The 15,328-nt window shown below is 31.0% G+C and overlaps 1 protein-coding gene and 1 long non-coding RNA gene across 3 annotated transcripts; both read right to left on the bottom strand.

Annotated features, from left to right (window-relative positions):
- On the bottom strand, nt 1-3,144 carry LOC120082446 (uncharacterized). 2 transcript variants are annotated; one of them, XM_039037621.2, is made up of 4 exons: nt 2,877-3,144; nt 2,614-2,712; nt 2,388-2,531; nt 1-238 (listed from the first exon to the last, which is right to left on the bottom strand). In XM_039037621.2, the coding sequence occupies exons 1-4, from the start codon at nt 3,102-3,104 to the stop codon at nt 170-172; spliced, it is 540 nt and encodes a 179-aa protein (XP_038893549.1). In that variant the 5' UTR covers nt 3,105-3,144; the 3' UTR covers nt 1-169. The 2 variants fall into 2 exon arrangements, with proteins under 2 accessions (XP_038893549.1, XP_038893550.1); XM_039037622.2 differs by lacking the exon at nt 1-238 and adding an exon at nt 744-1,028.
- A 2,077-nt stretch (nt 3,145-5,221) lies between these two features.
- Nucleotides 5,222-5,923, bottom strand: LOC150034408 (uncharacterized). Its single transcript, XR_016531033.1, has 2 exons — nt 5,587-5,923; nt 5,222-5,473 (listed from the first exon to the last, which is right to left on the bottom strand). It is a non-coding gene; the product is annotated as an uncharacterized LOC150034408 (long non-coding RNA).
- Nucleotides 5,924-15,328: the final 9,405 nt, after the last annotated feature.

Genomic DNA, 15,328 nt, shown 5'->3' with positions numbered 1-15,328 from the left:
TTGATATCAAATAGAAATCACAATTTACTTAGCATTAAATAGTAATCACATGATAATAAAATAACAATCACAAAGTTTTTAGTGTTATCACAATTTACTTAGCATCAAATAACAATCACATGATAATAAAATAACAATCACAAAGTATTAGATAACAATCAAATAGAATTCACAAACTACTTTGCATCAGTTTAGGCTTATCTTGTGAAGCTTTTCTTGTTTGCATGTTCTCGAAAACCTAAAAAAATAAGAATGAACAAGCAATAAGCATAATATAGTAATAAGATAGAAATCAAATATAAATAAAAATCTATTTAGTTTCAAATAGCAATCATAGTAAATCAAATAACAATCATAAAGTACTAAGATACTAATAAAAAAGTAATAGCATAACAATTAGATCCAATACAGAAAGTTACTGAATCAATGTTTTAACTGTAAGGAGTATTTTTTATTTTTTTTCATTTAAATGCATTGTTTAAATTGGGTTGAGCTTGCCGATTTCACAATTTTTGAATTCATATTATTGGACTATGACCATAATTTTTTTAGAGTTGTTTTGTCATTCTTGCAATTGACCCATATTTTTATATTTTATGAGTATTTATAAAAAGAAATGAAAGATGTCAATTAATCTTTAATATCAACGTTTAGTCTTCTAATTTGCGAATCGACATGCCGATGAATTTTATTTCAAATACATGTATAGAATTCATTTAGCGATCACAAATTAGGAATCGAAGTAGTCGGGAATTGAAAAGCTAATACATTATCAGAATTCAAAAATTAAGCCTACATAAATAGCATAGTACACCGCTAAGTGTCCAAATTTAAGTTTACATAGTATCTGTTTTTTTTTCTTCTTTTTTTTGTCAAATTGGACCATAAGTAACAATAATGATATAAAATTATTCAGCGTACTTCTCCATGCAACGTCTAACTTCTTAAGAATGGCGACAATAACTCGTTTTTGTTCTTCACTAATTATCACTTCTGTTCGGCTTCCCAGAGCCAAAAGTAAAATATCCCTGAAAATAAATCCGAATAACTTAACTTTTAGACGAATTAAAAAAAAAAAAAAAAAAACTCTCCTCAAATATGTTGGTAGTTGTAAATACTCCCGAATTTTAAAGTAAAAATTAAGCCTCCCAACTTATACAAGTTTTAAAGATTGAATATGTTAAAAGACTTAGGAGATGTTTAGAACAAAAAACTGGTTATTATAATTGAGTTATAATAGTTTGTGCTTGAGGCATAGATTATTTTAGTTTGAATTATAATAACATGTGTTTGAAATATAAACTATTTTAGTTGAGAGGAAATAATAAACACAGTAACAAAGAATAAAAAAACAAAGAATGTAAAATAGTAAAAACAGTAGCAAATGAGAGTTTTGAAATAACGTTGACGGTAGTTAATTGGGAGCTATGAAATCGTATTTACTATAGCGATAGTTCTTACCTCAAACGTTCCCATAAGCTCCGTTTAGTAACATTTCTTTTTTTCTTTTTAGTTTTTTTGTTACAATGATGTACATTAAGTTGAATCTTCGCCAAATTTTAGAAATAAAAACTATTTTTAGCCAAATTTCAAAAACAAAAACTAACTTTTTTGAATGTTACTTTTTAGTTATCAAAATTTGGCTTGATTTTTTAAACCAAATAACAAAATAAGAAATTTGTTAAAAGACTTAAAGATCCATTTGGTAATTATTTCCTCTTTTATTTTTGAAGACTTAAAGATCCATTTGGTAATTATTTCCTCTTTTATTTTTGGTTTTTTCTTGCATCTTTCTTAAATTCGAGATAGTTGAATTCTCAGTCAAATTTTAGAAATAAAAACTAACTTTTTTTTTTTAAATTACTTTTTTTAATTTTCAAAATATGGCTTAATTTTTTAAACTATTGATGAAAATTAGATAACAAATGAAAAAATTTGGGGTGGTAATAGGTGTCATAGGCTTAATTTTTAAAAATAAAATAATTACTAAATGGAAGTTAATTAGACCCTTTTAAAATTTAGAGACCGGATGAATACACATTTTTTTCAATTTTGAAACATTTTTTAAAGATATGATAAAAACAAACACGTTCATTTTAAAAAATTTAACCAAACTTTCCTTTAAAAAAAAAGGAAAATTACTCTAAATAACCATCCTGTTAAAACTATTTTCCACTAATAACAAAATATCACATTTGAGAAAGACAGTCCTAGACTGACTCATAAATAGACAATAAATTGTAATATTTTTCTATTATTTATAAATATTTTGATTCATTTTCCTATCGACCTTGAAAAAAACAAACTAATAGGAAAGAAAACCCAGTCGTTGAAGTGAATTCATCCAAGCAAACACAATCAGTTGAAGTGAATCATGGAGATTTTACCAGATCATTAGTGGCCGGAATCCAGTCGTTGTTCGCCGGATTACCCCTGCAAGAGCCATGGCAGCAACCGGCAGTTGCAGAATCTGCCGAAAGTCTGAAGCCTTTGCAATCTCCATTCTCCATTTTTATGAATCCTGTTCCTGTCTGAGATCAAAATTCAACTACTTCGTTAGCGAACACACACACAGATCAGCCTGATCGATCCTTCGTTGGAGTAGAGAATTACCGTATGGTGCTGTTTGTCTGCACAATTGAGATCGTCGTAATACTTCGTCTCCACAAATTCCTCAGAGATCTTGCCGTTCCGGGCATCATAAGTAAGTCTCTGCTCAAATTTCAAAGCTAAATTCAATTTCTCCACAAATTTAAACCTCAACATTTGATTTGAGTCTATTTTCTAAAAAGTGTAACTACAAATTGGCACATAATCAGTGTACCGAATTTCAGAGACCTAAAGAATCGATAAAGAAAATTGATCGGAAAACTAACCTCGTGGGGATCGGATTCAAGGCGCTGAAACTCGGCGAGTTCAGGAATGTAATCGTTTTTGCCATTTACTTTGTCGACGTAATGAGCAGAGAACTCGCTGCGCTGAGGCTTAGTGTGGCGTTTCGGTGCTACGCTATTGAAGTACTCTCGAGTTTTGGCCTCCATTTCTCTTTCTTCCTCCATGGATAGACGAGCGTCGCTCCTTCCAGGCCTTCTGCCGTTCTCCATTGCTGTTGATTCTCTGAATCTTCTTTTTCGATCGTCTTTGTGGTTAAGATCGATTTATTGCTGCAAGACTATTTGAACGAAAGAGGAGTCGGTTGAATGGCAGATATTTTTGAGATTTTTTGTACGGATTTTGAAATTTTCTTTTATTTATTTATTTACTTTTTACTGAAGTCACGTATCAAAATAAAGCAAAACCAATCCGTTGTTAAAAAATCACCTTCGCATTATGAAATCGCATTAGGGATCCCAAAAAATTGCTATGACACTTTGAAATGGCCATAGGGATCCAAATCATTTGCTATTAGTGAAAAAGAACTCGAAAAATTTCCAATACTACGATAGTATGAAATTTATTTGATAAAGTGGAGTTCATGAAATAAATTAATATATCATTTGTTGATGTGTAGAATTATGAATGTACAGTAAAAAAATATTTTCATGAGAACTCTGAATTTATATTGTTTAGTGTTATGTGATGTAAGTAGATATTTTTGAGTTTTTTTGGTACGGATCTTGAAATACAAAAAAGGTAATACTTGGGTGCATTTCAGGCATCACCATCTTTTATTCATCTCTTTTTATCACTCATATCTAATAAATATTAAAATATTAAAAAAAGCATCACCCATTATATTCCTTTTTACCACTCAAATCTAAACAATATTAAAATATTTGAAAAAGAGGAAAAATTCAAATTTACCACATGGCAAGTTATGATTGGATAATTGGTGTGATGTAATAAGATAGGTGATTTTTGAGATGTACCTAAATATTTTTTTTGAACAAAATCGCTTTAGGGATCTCATATCACTAAATAAGGATCAAAACAAAGCAAAACCAATCCGTTAGAAAATCACCTTGGCATTATGAAATCACGTTAAGGATCCCAAAATATTGCTATGACACTTTGAAATCGCCATAGAAATCCAAATCCTTTGCTATTTGTGATGAACTAGAAAAATTTTCCAAAGTATAATAATATGAAATTCTTTTTTAGAATCATGAATGAGAATAATAGATACTATTGTAGTATAATAAATTTTCTTTAGAACTCTGTGAGTGTATATTGTAAATAGATATATGTTCTCGGAGTAGGCTTGGGGATGGTTTTTCTGTTCCCCATTCCCATTCCTGTGAAATTTCTTCAGGATCAGACTAAAGATCGTATTAGGTTCCCCATAAGGTGGGGTTCACGATAAATTAATATATCATTTGTTAATGTGTAAAATTATGAATGAGAATAGTAGGTATGTAGTATAAGAAACTTTTTTCGTCAGAACTCGTGAATGTATATTGTTTAGTGCTATGTGATGTAAGTAGATATGTCCTCCGGGCAGGGTTGGGGATGGTTTCCCATCTCCCATCTCTTAGCCCTACAAAATTTTTCTTGGGGATCGGACAAAGATTCCCCATGAAAAATTCGGAAGAATTGAGTTCCTCATGAGATTTTTTTTTTCGTTTAATTTCCTTAAAAAGAATAATTAACTTAAGTTACCACTATGGAAAAAATAATAATTAAATAATTAAATAATTAAATTTCTCACTCATTTGTAGTAAAAAGATAATTAAAATATTTATTTTTTATAATCTCTAAAATTAAAATTAAATATTAAAACAAATTCTAATCTCAACTTAATAATAATTAATATGTATGTATATAAACTAACAAGTTACAACTCTTATAAATTCACACAATGAGTTTATATATATAACTCACAGTAATCTTTTTATAAACTCATAAATTCATATAAATTCATGGTGAATATGAGTTCGGTGAATTAATATATATAATCAAGGTGAAGAATATAACAGAAACGGAGAAAAAAATTCACCAATTTCTAGTCTAATCGACAAATTTTCACCCAATTTTTTACCCTATTCGAGCGGAATTCCAACTCTTTGGTTAAATGAACATATATAAATGCAAGAAGGTTAGAGGTCATTTGGAGAGTTGGAATGTAATTAAAGATTATTAGGTTGAAAATTGTGGAAACAGAATGAATTTGGTATTATAAATTAAGTCTAAAACACTCCATCTAAATATGAATTTTGAATTATATTATATTACAACCTCATTCTATTACGATCTCATAAACAAATGGACAGTAAAAAATCTGGATATTTTTAGATCCGCCATTATTAGTTTAGTGAAATGGTACAGAGATTTTGGGGCCCAAAACTGAAAAAAGTATCACTTTTTTGGTGCAACAAGAAAAATATCTTCGCAACCTTATCCTTTCTACCTATGTATGATATAACTTTCCAGCCTTTTGCTTGGTCCACCATGGCGTCGCATACCCTAGGCATCTTCATGCACGTGAATTTGCTTTCTTAAATTCAAATTTCCAACCGGTAGAACCTTCAACGTCCTAGCAGAAAAATTATGAAATTTATACGGATGATTAAAAAATTGGATTTAAAATGTCAAATGATTCAAATTTTCAGAAAATGTGAAATGACCATCAAGTTTGAGTAAAATTACCAAAATGAACTCACGCATGCAGAAAAGCCCATCTCGCTCTCGCGACAATCCATTTACAAACATCCATGGAACATTAGGTCGTCTTCTTCCTCGCTCTTACTCGTCTCGCTCTAGCTTTGATTGTGCAATGTTGGTCGGAGCTGCAGTGTCGTGAACAAGCTCTCACTCTCTTTTGTTCTCTCGCACATCGTTGGTTGTAGTTGGTCATGTATTGTTCGTCGGATATGTAAGGCAAAGCATCGTTGGTCTAAGCTCCATGGTTGCGTAGAAGAAGAAATCGTGCCAGATTTTTTCCAAAAGCTGGGTCTCCAAAGGAAGAAGAAGGAAATTATGTCCTAGGAAGGAGGAAAAAAGAAAGAGCAAATGTGTAACTTCATGTGTCTTTGATATCAACCAAAGCTCATTTGCCATTTTTTCAAAAGCGGGGTCATTTACCATTTTGGACCTTTAAAATAAGTTTTTTGTACAATTTTCCTAAAAATTATTCAAAATTACCTTTTTGGTCAATGAGTTTTAGATTCATTTGGTCCTACTTTTTGAAATAGATTTTTTTAGTCCTTAAGTTTTGAAGAATAGATTTAAATGGTCCCTGGAGTTAAGTTTACCGTTTACCATAGTAACACCTCTTTTTTTTTTTTTCATATTGTTTTTTAATGCTAAAAATGTAATAAATAATCAACTTAATAATAAAAACAAAATATCTTTCCCTCTCATCTTCTCCTTCTCGCTCCAAATTATTCTTATGTGAGATTGAGGATTTTTTTTTTTTAAATAATGCTTTTAAATATATAATGACAAAAATAGGGTTGGAGGGAAACTTTTTCTAAGAATAGGTGTTTGGGGAAACTATTGACAAATTTGGAGTAGTGAAATCGTGTACGGGGTACCGAGTACCATTTAATCTAGTCAACACCATGTTGGCTGATTGGTTGACCGGTCAAATGCAAACTCGTGGACCCGGTACACGATTTGCATACTTTTTTCTTTTTTTTTTTTTAAAGTGTGTTGACTATTTTTTTTTTAATTGTAGATGTACAAAAATATTAAAACTTTAGGAATGGGTCCAAAAATTCCTTCATTATTAAACTTAATTATATATTTAATCTACCATGAAAATATCTTGCACTCATATTAAAAAAAAATGTCATGATGTTAAAGAATATTTACAATTTGAAAATAAAAGTCTACATGAAATTTAAAAACGACCCCCTGGCCCTTACCCCTCATGGGGTTGTCTTCGTGTCCCTCTAAATTAGGTTCACTCTATTGTCGTTGTGGTCTACAACGAATACGTCTTCGATCGGTGTCTGCAACATTGAGTAGTTTTTGACACATGGTATGTTTTTTTATTTTTTGGATTAATTTTAAAAAGAAAATGAATTTCAAAAGAAAATGAATTTAATATTATATTTTGTATCTTGTTTGTTGAATAATACCTTCTACGTTGACCAATGTTTGCTGACACATTAAGTCCAATTCTGGTAAGTTATTCTGCACTGAATATTGTTGAACATCGCCGATAAAATTACTCTGTACAATTAAAAAAATAAATATTAAACAATATTCATATCATATATATGGAAAATGTCTGATTTTAAATCTCTTACCATGCAGTAATAGTAAGCACCATCAGATAAATCACCTCGTGATCGAATTGTACCAGGAAAAGTAGTCGTCTGATACAGCTGACCCATTTGTTAATTTTTCCTATGCACGATCATGTCGTCCATGCTAGTAGGATAAATATTCCGCATGGATTCGACGCCAGTCTTGGTCATGCTTACCTCTTGTGCATACTTACGTACGCTGATGTTGTCAGCATCGGGAGGTAATTCTGGAAACTGGGACGTCAACCAGAGGATACTCAATCTTGATCCTTTCAAATCCTCTGGTAGAACGCCTGAGAGCTCTTCACAAACGTTCTTCCAATCATACTGTAGTGAACTTGTCAATAGTTGCCTGTCCACTCGTAACCCAAATTGTATGGCAAAATCCTGCAGTGTAATCGTACATTCCCCACAAGGCAGGTGAAATGTGTGGGTTTCTGGTCTCCAACGCTCAACTAGAGTGCTAATCAAACTGGATAAAACTAATTTGTGCAACCTCAAGAAAACCTGCCTGCTGAACCTAGGGAATAATGCGGTGATCAAATGGGATAGTATGTTGTGCAGTCGCCTCCCTTCTCCGACAACTCAACACTACAGTGGAAGAACTATCCCATACTGATTGTGAATGATGCATATTTTGTTGGTATAATTGTAGAAGGACCAGACTCCATTACCTAAGAAGTTCAAATTACATTACATAATAAAATCCATGACATAAAAGATACATAAAAAGTACATAAAAAGATACAATTACATAAAATAAATTCATTACATAAAATATACAAGTATATAAAATATACAATTACATAAAATGAAACAATTACATAAAAAGTATAAGTACATACCAATTCTTCTTTGGTATTAAACAACATTCTTTTTTTTATTAAACTACAATTATCTACACCTATATTCCTTTCTTCCAAAGTAGACCTTAGTTCACACGTTGAATTTGTCATTTCCCAATCTATTTGGGTGAATATTTCTGACGGACTACTGTCGTTTCCAAATAATTCATCAACTTCAACGTACGTCAATGTCACTATCTCCATCATTTACAGGTTCAAGAATAACTAAATCTTCAGGATGTATCGACATATTTATTATGATTTTTTCAACTGTTATAGTTTGAAAAAAATATGTTAATATGTCAACCCAACAAAATCAAATTTCTAGGTTCAATATATAAGATCTAAATATTATACATTTAAATCAGTCCAAATCTAAGATTCATAAACTATATATTTAAATCATCCCAAATCTAAGATTCATAAACTAAGATCCATAAACTATATATTTAAATCGGCCCAAATCTAAAATCCATAAACTATACATTTAAATCACCCAAAATCTAAGATCCATAAACTATATATTTAAATCAGCCCAAATCTAAGATCCATAAACTATACATTTAAATTAGCCAAAAAAAAAAAAAAACAAAATAATATATCCATGAATCATACATTTAATTCAACCCAAATGCAAACAAAGTAATATATCCATGAATCATATGCCTAAATGCAAAAAAGTAATATATACATGAATCATACATTTAATTCAGCCCAAATGCAAAAAAGTAATATATCCATGAATCATACATTTAATTAAGCCCAAATACAAAAAAAGTAATATATCCATAAATTATACATTTAATTCAGCCCAAATGCAAACAAAATAATATATATATATATATATGAACCAATCTTCATTTTTTTAAATATATATATATATATATATTTCTACATTCAACCCAACAAATACATAATCATCCAACAAATTAATCATAAAAAATAGCCCAAAAAATAAACAAACATAATAGTCCAGAAAAATAGCTCAACAAAATCAGACCAACAAAATCTAATTTCTAAGTTCATAAACTACAATGGACAAAATCAACCCAACAAATAGACAAATATATACATATATTTTTAGATTCAACCCAACAAATAAATTATGGATCCATAAACTACACATTAAGTTCAGCCCAAATGCAAACAAAATGATATATATAGGAAGATTATATATTGGAAAACTATGTAGAGAAAGAATTTTACCATAAAAGCGTTCAGACAATTTTGGACGGACGAACAAATGGAGGACGATTTCGAACAATTTTGGATGGACGAACAAATGGAGGCGTTTGGATGCACAAGACAAAAGAAAAATGAGGAAGATTTCGGAATTTTGGATGGAGAAACGCAACAAAAGAAGGCAGAAAGCTTGAAATTGGACGGAGAAGGTAGAAGGTCGGATGAGGAAGAAGAAAGGGCGCGACGGGATTTAATAGAGGAGGAAGTCGTGTACCGGGTACACGACTTAAGGTAATCGTGTAACGGGTATACGATTACCTCAGTCAACCCTGCATGACTGCCACGACAGATTGCGCGTGCCAGATGGACAGGAACTCGTGTACCCGGTACACGATTTAGTGCTAATCATGTACCAGGTACACGATTAAGGTATAATTGTGTACCCGGTACACGATTTAAAAACCTATTTTTGAGAATACTTTTCCTCCTACCCTATTTTTGTCATTATATATTAAAAAAAACATTATTATTTTTTTTAAAATCGAGATTGAGTTCAAGGAATCCCATTTCTTCCTTTTTGACATTAATGCCCTCCCCCATGTTTAGCTGATAGACCCCAATTAAACGGCCAGGAAGTCGCATCAAATGGACCAAAGCAACTATTCCATATTGGTCAAATCAATGGCAGAAATTGCAGAGTTCAATACCTCATTATTAGCATATTTACTTTAAATCTATATCGAATAGATTAACCTTGGAATCATTTACGTCAAATTTCTAAGAATAAATAACATACTGAGTTTCATTGAAATTGATGATAATTTCAAGATAATGATAGCTTTAAGATGACTATAGTCTTTCTATATCAAAACTCTGAATGCTCTTAGGGGTTCTCTGTAGATGGGATTCAATTCGGGGCCCTAAGGTCTCTATAACTATACTAATTCAATTAGGGTTCTCATTAAACCTTAATTAACTAGGAATGAGCTTCTACCCAATGTGACAAAATATTAACTCAAATACATAACCCACATTTTAATTATACGTATTATTATTTAAAATACATCACAAAAATTATCAATAAAAAATCAATCTTAAATCCATAATATGATTAATTAAGCTTAAATCTGTTGTATTATATCGCATATAATATAACTATAGTTTATTAATCTCTCATATAACCTATAGAATTGGTGTAAATCACATTCATATTAATTTTAACTTATAGTTTTTATATGAATCATATTCATATAATTCATATTTGAATCATATTCAAATATTTATTTCTCTCATTAAAGCTTTATATTATAATGTATTATATAAATTATATCTTATATAATTAATCATCTTTAATTAATTTGAACAATTCAAACTAATCCAAAAAATAATTCGATTCTCATTCATCCTAATTGAGCTAACGAGGGGACCTTATCAACCTATAGATTGAAGCTCCAATGGTACTTGATTAATTAACTAAACTCTTTAATTAAATTAATCAACTTCCATTAATTGTCGGTCACTTTACAAAAGACTGATAGCTGCACTCTTCAAACTATAGATATATTTTTGTGTCCTTTGGATATAATCAATCAACAGTGCGTCGACCCTTCACAAATTTTTCAAAAGTACAATTGGGCCAAAATTACCATTTTTCCCCTGTAGTTACATCCAACTTCTTAAGTACCATTAATTCCTCTAATGAACAATTAGTTGTAGCCCAACTATAACTAAACTCCTCTTGGACAAGAAGAGGGTGTTGCACCACATTATTAAAGCCCTAGAATCAGCCTTTAAGGGAGTAGTTTACTTACACTAATAACAGGGAAGGAGTGAATTCTTTCTTGTGTAGCGTTCCCAACTCTCCAATCCGACGAATCCCTAAAATGATAGGCATCTTGACTCGGCAAAACTGGTCACTCTCATACATGCAGATCAAAACCACCCTCATAGGCAGGAGTTCACAACTCACTTAGGATTCAGGTCAAGTCACCTATAGTCATTTTGGTGAAATGTAAGTCTCTTCTAGCAACAATGTTAGAAAGAGAGACTATTCATTTCATGGTCCGGTCTTATACAAACTCTTTATATAGGATAACCATGTTCACATCTCTTCTTATGAATGATTAGGATCAAATCATTTATAGCACTTTACTGTTGGGGTTGATGCCCTAAAATCTCATATGGTCCTGTAGTTTATAAACATTTGTATGAACAAACATTCTATGATTAATAATATATGATATTTTATTCACTTCTGTCTATGAAATATATAATATTTTAGTTGCATTAACCACAAACCAATACACTAAGATCCATGGTTATCGTTGTAACTTAAACATGTATGTGGAGACATACAAGTGGATCGTGTTTAATTGATAACCTAAATGACCTGTAGTATATGGATAAGGCTGGGTACCTAATCCTAGTGACACTACGAGTATGACCCGCTTTGTAGGTGTTATAAATGTTGTAAAGTGCTACAAATGATCTGATCCTGATTATTCATGTATTAGACATGCGAGCGGGGATATTCTATACAAAGGAGCTTGTATAAGACCGGACCACGAAATGTTTAGTCTCGTTATATAATGCCATTCATAATTGAGACTTTCATTTCACTAGGATGACCATAGGTAACATGACTTAAATTCTGAGTGAGTTGTGAGCTCCTGCCTATGAGAGCGGTCCTTTGATTTGCATGGGTGAGAATTTAATAAGTTATTCACGTATTGTTGGAGCTTCAAGCTATAGGTTCATGAGGTCCCCTTGGTAGCTCAATGAATTTAAGTTGAGAATCAGTTTTTAGGTTAATTTGAAATGTTCAAATTAACAAGAGAGAATTTGATTATATATGATATAATTGATATAATCTATTTGATAAATTATTATATAATTGAAGGAATAAATATTTGAATATGATTCAAATATATTTTCTATGAATAAGATTCATAGTTATTAAATTTAATATAAATATGATTTATATTAAATGCCATAAAATAGAGAAAAAGAACTATGGTTTATATATTGTATATGATGCAATATTAAAACTATAGATTATAAATGTAATATGATAAGTTAGTTATCATATTTATTTATAATTTATTAATTATTTGATAATTATTCTTTTTCTCTCTAACCACCCTTAGTGGGTAGTTATTTGGTTTTATGGCAAACGTGAGATAAATAAAAATTGGATTTTTAATTATTTTAAGATATCAGATATACGATCGAGTGTAAAGAGAGTTACTACACGATTGATTCCTTTGAGAGACTATATGATCGAGTGTAAAAAGAGTTACTGCACGATTGATTCCTTTGAAAGACTGAACGATCGAGTAAGCTTGTCTATGTGATAGACTAGTTCGTCTACACGATAGTGTTGTTCACTACACGATCGTCTTCCTACTCAAATTTCAAACTTCCCCTCTAACCAAAATTATCCAGAGCCTACCATTCCTGGATTCTCACACCAAGAATACCAAGGTTACCAAGTGGTAGTGTCCTTGTTGCTTCGAGGATCGAGTTTTTGCTTACTGCTTATTCGAGGAGTGTTCGAGTTGTTCGACGCATTCGTGAACGGGTTCGTTAGAGGGATTATCTTGAAGAACGGTTCTTCAAAGGTATAATCTCTTAATCCTTTGTTTTTTTTCGAAAGCATGTTGTAGTTTAGTTTTATGCATAATCTGTTTTGTATAACTGTAAATGTATGCGTTTAATCACAATGAGATTTGGACGATCCGCTTCCGCTCAAAGGTTCTTTATAAATAGAGTTCCTTCATTTACAACACTGGTAACAACTACAAAGAGGGTCATATCCGTAGTGTCACTAGACTTATCCATCTACTACAAACCATTTAGGTTATTACTTAAACATGATCCACCTGTATGTCTCCACATACATGTTTAAGTTACATAAAATAATCTTGGATCTTAATTTATTGGATTGAGTTTATGTACATAAAATAATAATTATTTTATTAATAGCAATTTGACTATAGAGGCTTACAAACTACAAGAATATAAGAGATTTAGGACACCAATCTCACACTGTAACAAATATGACTTATTATAGCTCTTGGACATAGCCTTTTTGAAAATCGGCTATAGAAACTTTAAAAAAAAAGGGAAAATGTTAAAAATCAAATTTTGGGGGTGCGCTCAAAATTTCGTAGTTATCTACCTAAACATGCAAAATTGGGGGTCGCGCGCTTCACCCTTTCTTCAAACACACAAAACCCATATTTTCTTTTTCTCTATTTCTCTTCTTTCCTTTATTCGTCTCTCCACACAAAATCCCAATCTTCTTTCTCTCAAATCTCAACCCTTATTTTCTCAAATCACAAATTTCAGTACTTGAAACCTATATCATTCTCATTTATCTCTTTATCATTCTCAACTCTGTGCAATGCCCTAAAATATGCACTCGCATTCCACCATCGACGGCTGATTTTCCATCGTCTCCCTCAGTTGCAACAACTTTAGTGAGTGTGATTTTCCTCTCTTTACTCATCCTTAGATCCATTTTCATTTTCATTTTTTTTTTTTTAATTTGATTTTGGATTTTCATTTTTGTGTTTTTCCATTGGCAATTGATTATTGTTTTTGTTTGATTGCTATTCGATTATAGTTTCTATACTTGAAAGAGATTGAGCTAGCTAAATGGAATGAATTTTGTATTGGGTTTTGTTTCCCCTGATTGATGATTCTGTAACTCTAGTCTAAAAATTTTATGCTAGAACTCGATCCTCGATCCTCACTGTGAAGAACTCGATCCTCAATCAAACTCGATCCGAGTCTTGATCTGGTCCTCGATCCAGTCCAAAACTCCCCCACTGTGAAGAACTCGATGCTCGCCCAGATTTGCCGCAAAACAAAACCCACTCGATGCTCGCTCGCAAAAAAATGTTTGTATAAATAGATGCAATGTTTTCTCTTATGTATTGTTATTTTGCTTCTATTGTGTGTTTCTTTACCTCTTTCATTATAATAAGTTCGTTTATTCAAAAAAACTATTATTGATTACTTTGTTATCTTGTGTTGTGGAATTTAAATTCTTGATTTTAACATTCTTTTCTTTTTTCTCCCTTCAGTTGAGTAGTTTTTTACAGGTCAAGATGGTGGTATATAAATGATTCTTAATTTTGAAAGAGTGAGGTACGTGATTTTCCTTTGACTTATTAATTAAAAGAGTTTATATTTATTTAAGACAAGTTTGTGTAAGTTCTTAAATTTCACATATTCTGATTTTGATTTAAATTTGTGTGAGTAGGTATTATAATTAGTCACTTAGGACATGGATTTTTTTTACTGCAACTGATTGACCTTAATATACTATCTTTAGTTGATATTGTTACCTAAATATGTGGGAATTTGGTTGCATCTTTAGTTGATATTGTTACCTGAATATGTGGGAATTTTGTTGCATCTTTAGTGAGTTGTTGTGGTGCTGAATGATTAATTTTTTGTTGCTTAGTCTGTTGAAAGTAATAAATATTTCTAGACTTCTTTCTAATAAAAGTTGTGAGAAGTTGTATGTTCATATATTTTTAGAACTTTGTATGAATGTTAATTAATGTGTGGATTTGAAAGATTTCTTAGTAGACAATCTATTTTAAAATGTGCATCAATCATGCCTATGCGTTCAACCTATGCTTAGTAATTATACTCTTCCTTCCTTTGTTAATTTTCAAATCATAATTTTTTAAGGCAACGAAAGGGCTCTTATGAGACAACATTAACAAAACAATTTTTTTGGAAGATTTTGGGATGAGAGAAATTCTAGGATTTTCAATGGAAAAGAAAGATCCCTTAGAGGTGTTCTTGATTTATCCATCCATTTTCAATGCACTTTTTTGGTGTAAAAATCCAGAATTTGTTGATAATGGTTCTCGTGATTTCCTACTCTTAAGCTTTCCAATATTCCAGTCGATGATATTATGAGAAAGGAAGTCATCACAAGATTGATAACAAATGTAAAACATCTCCATATTTTACATATTGTTCTGAATTTTTTTAACATATTTATTTATTGTGCCTTTGTTTCTATTTTACTACTATTTTCATATGTTTAGAGTTCACGACCATTGCTTGTATTATTATTGTCTAATT

This window comes from Benincasa hispida, chromosome 8 (assembly GCF_027475165.1).
Source record: "Benincasa hispida cultivar pf3 chromosome 8, pf3_genome.v1.1, whole genome shotgun sequence".
In the NCBI taxonomy this organism is placed as follows: domain Eukaryota; kingdom Viridiplantae; phylum Streptophyta; class Magnoliopsida; order Cucurbitales; family Cucurbitaceae; genus Benincasa; species Benincasa hispida.
The sequence above is the reverse complement of the archived record's forward strand: the minus strand, read 5'-3'. Positions and strand labels throughout refer to the sequence as shown.

What these genes read in the sequence shown, in the direction of transcription:
- LOC120082446 (XM_039037621.2), bottom strand. Translation starts at nt 3,104, where the DNA reads ATGGAGAACGGCAGAAGGCCTGGAAGGAGCGACGCTCGTCTATCCATG. An exon ending in TTGAATCCGATCCCCACGAG is followed by an intron (nt 2,713 to 2,876) that starts GTTAGTTTTCCG and finishes AAATTTGAGCAG; the next exon opens with AGACTTACTTATGATGCCCG. An exon ending in TTCCGGCCACTAATGATCTG is followed by an intron (nt 239 to 2,387) that starts GTAAAATCTCCA and finishes TTATTTTTTTAG; the next exon opens with GTTTTCGAGAACATGCAAAC.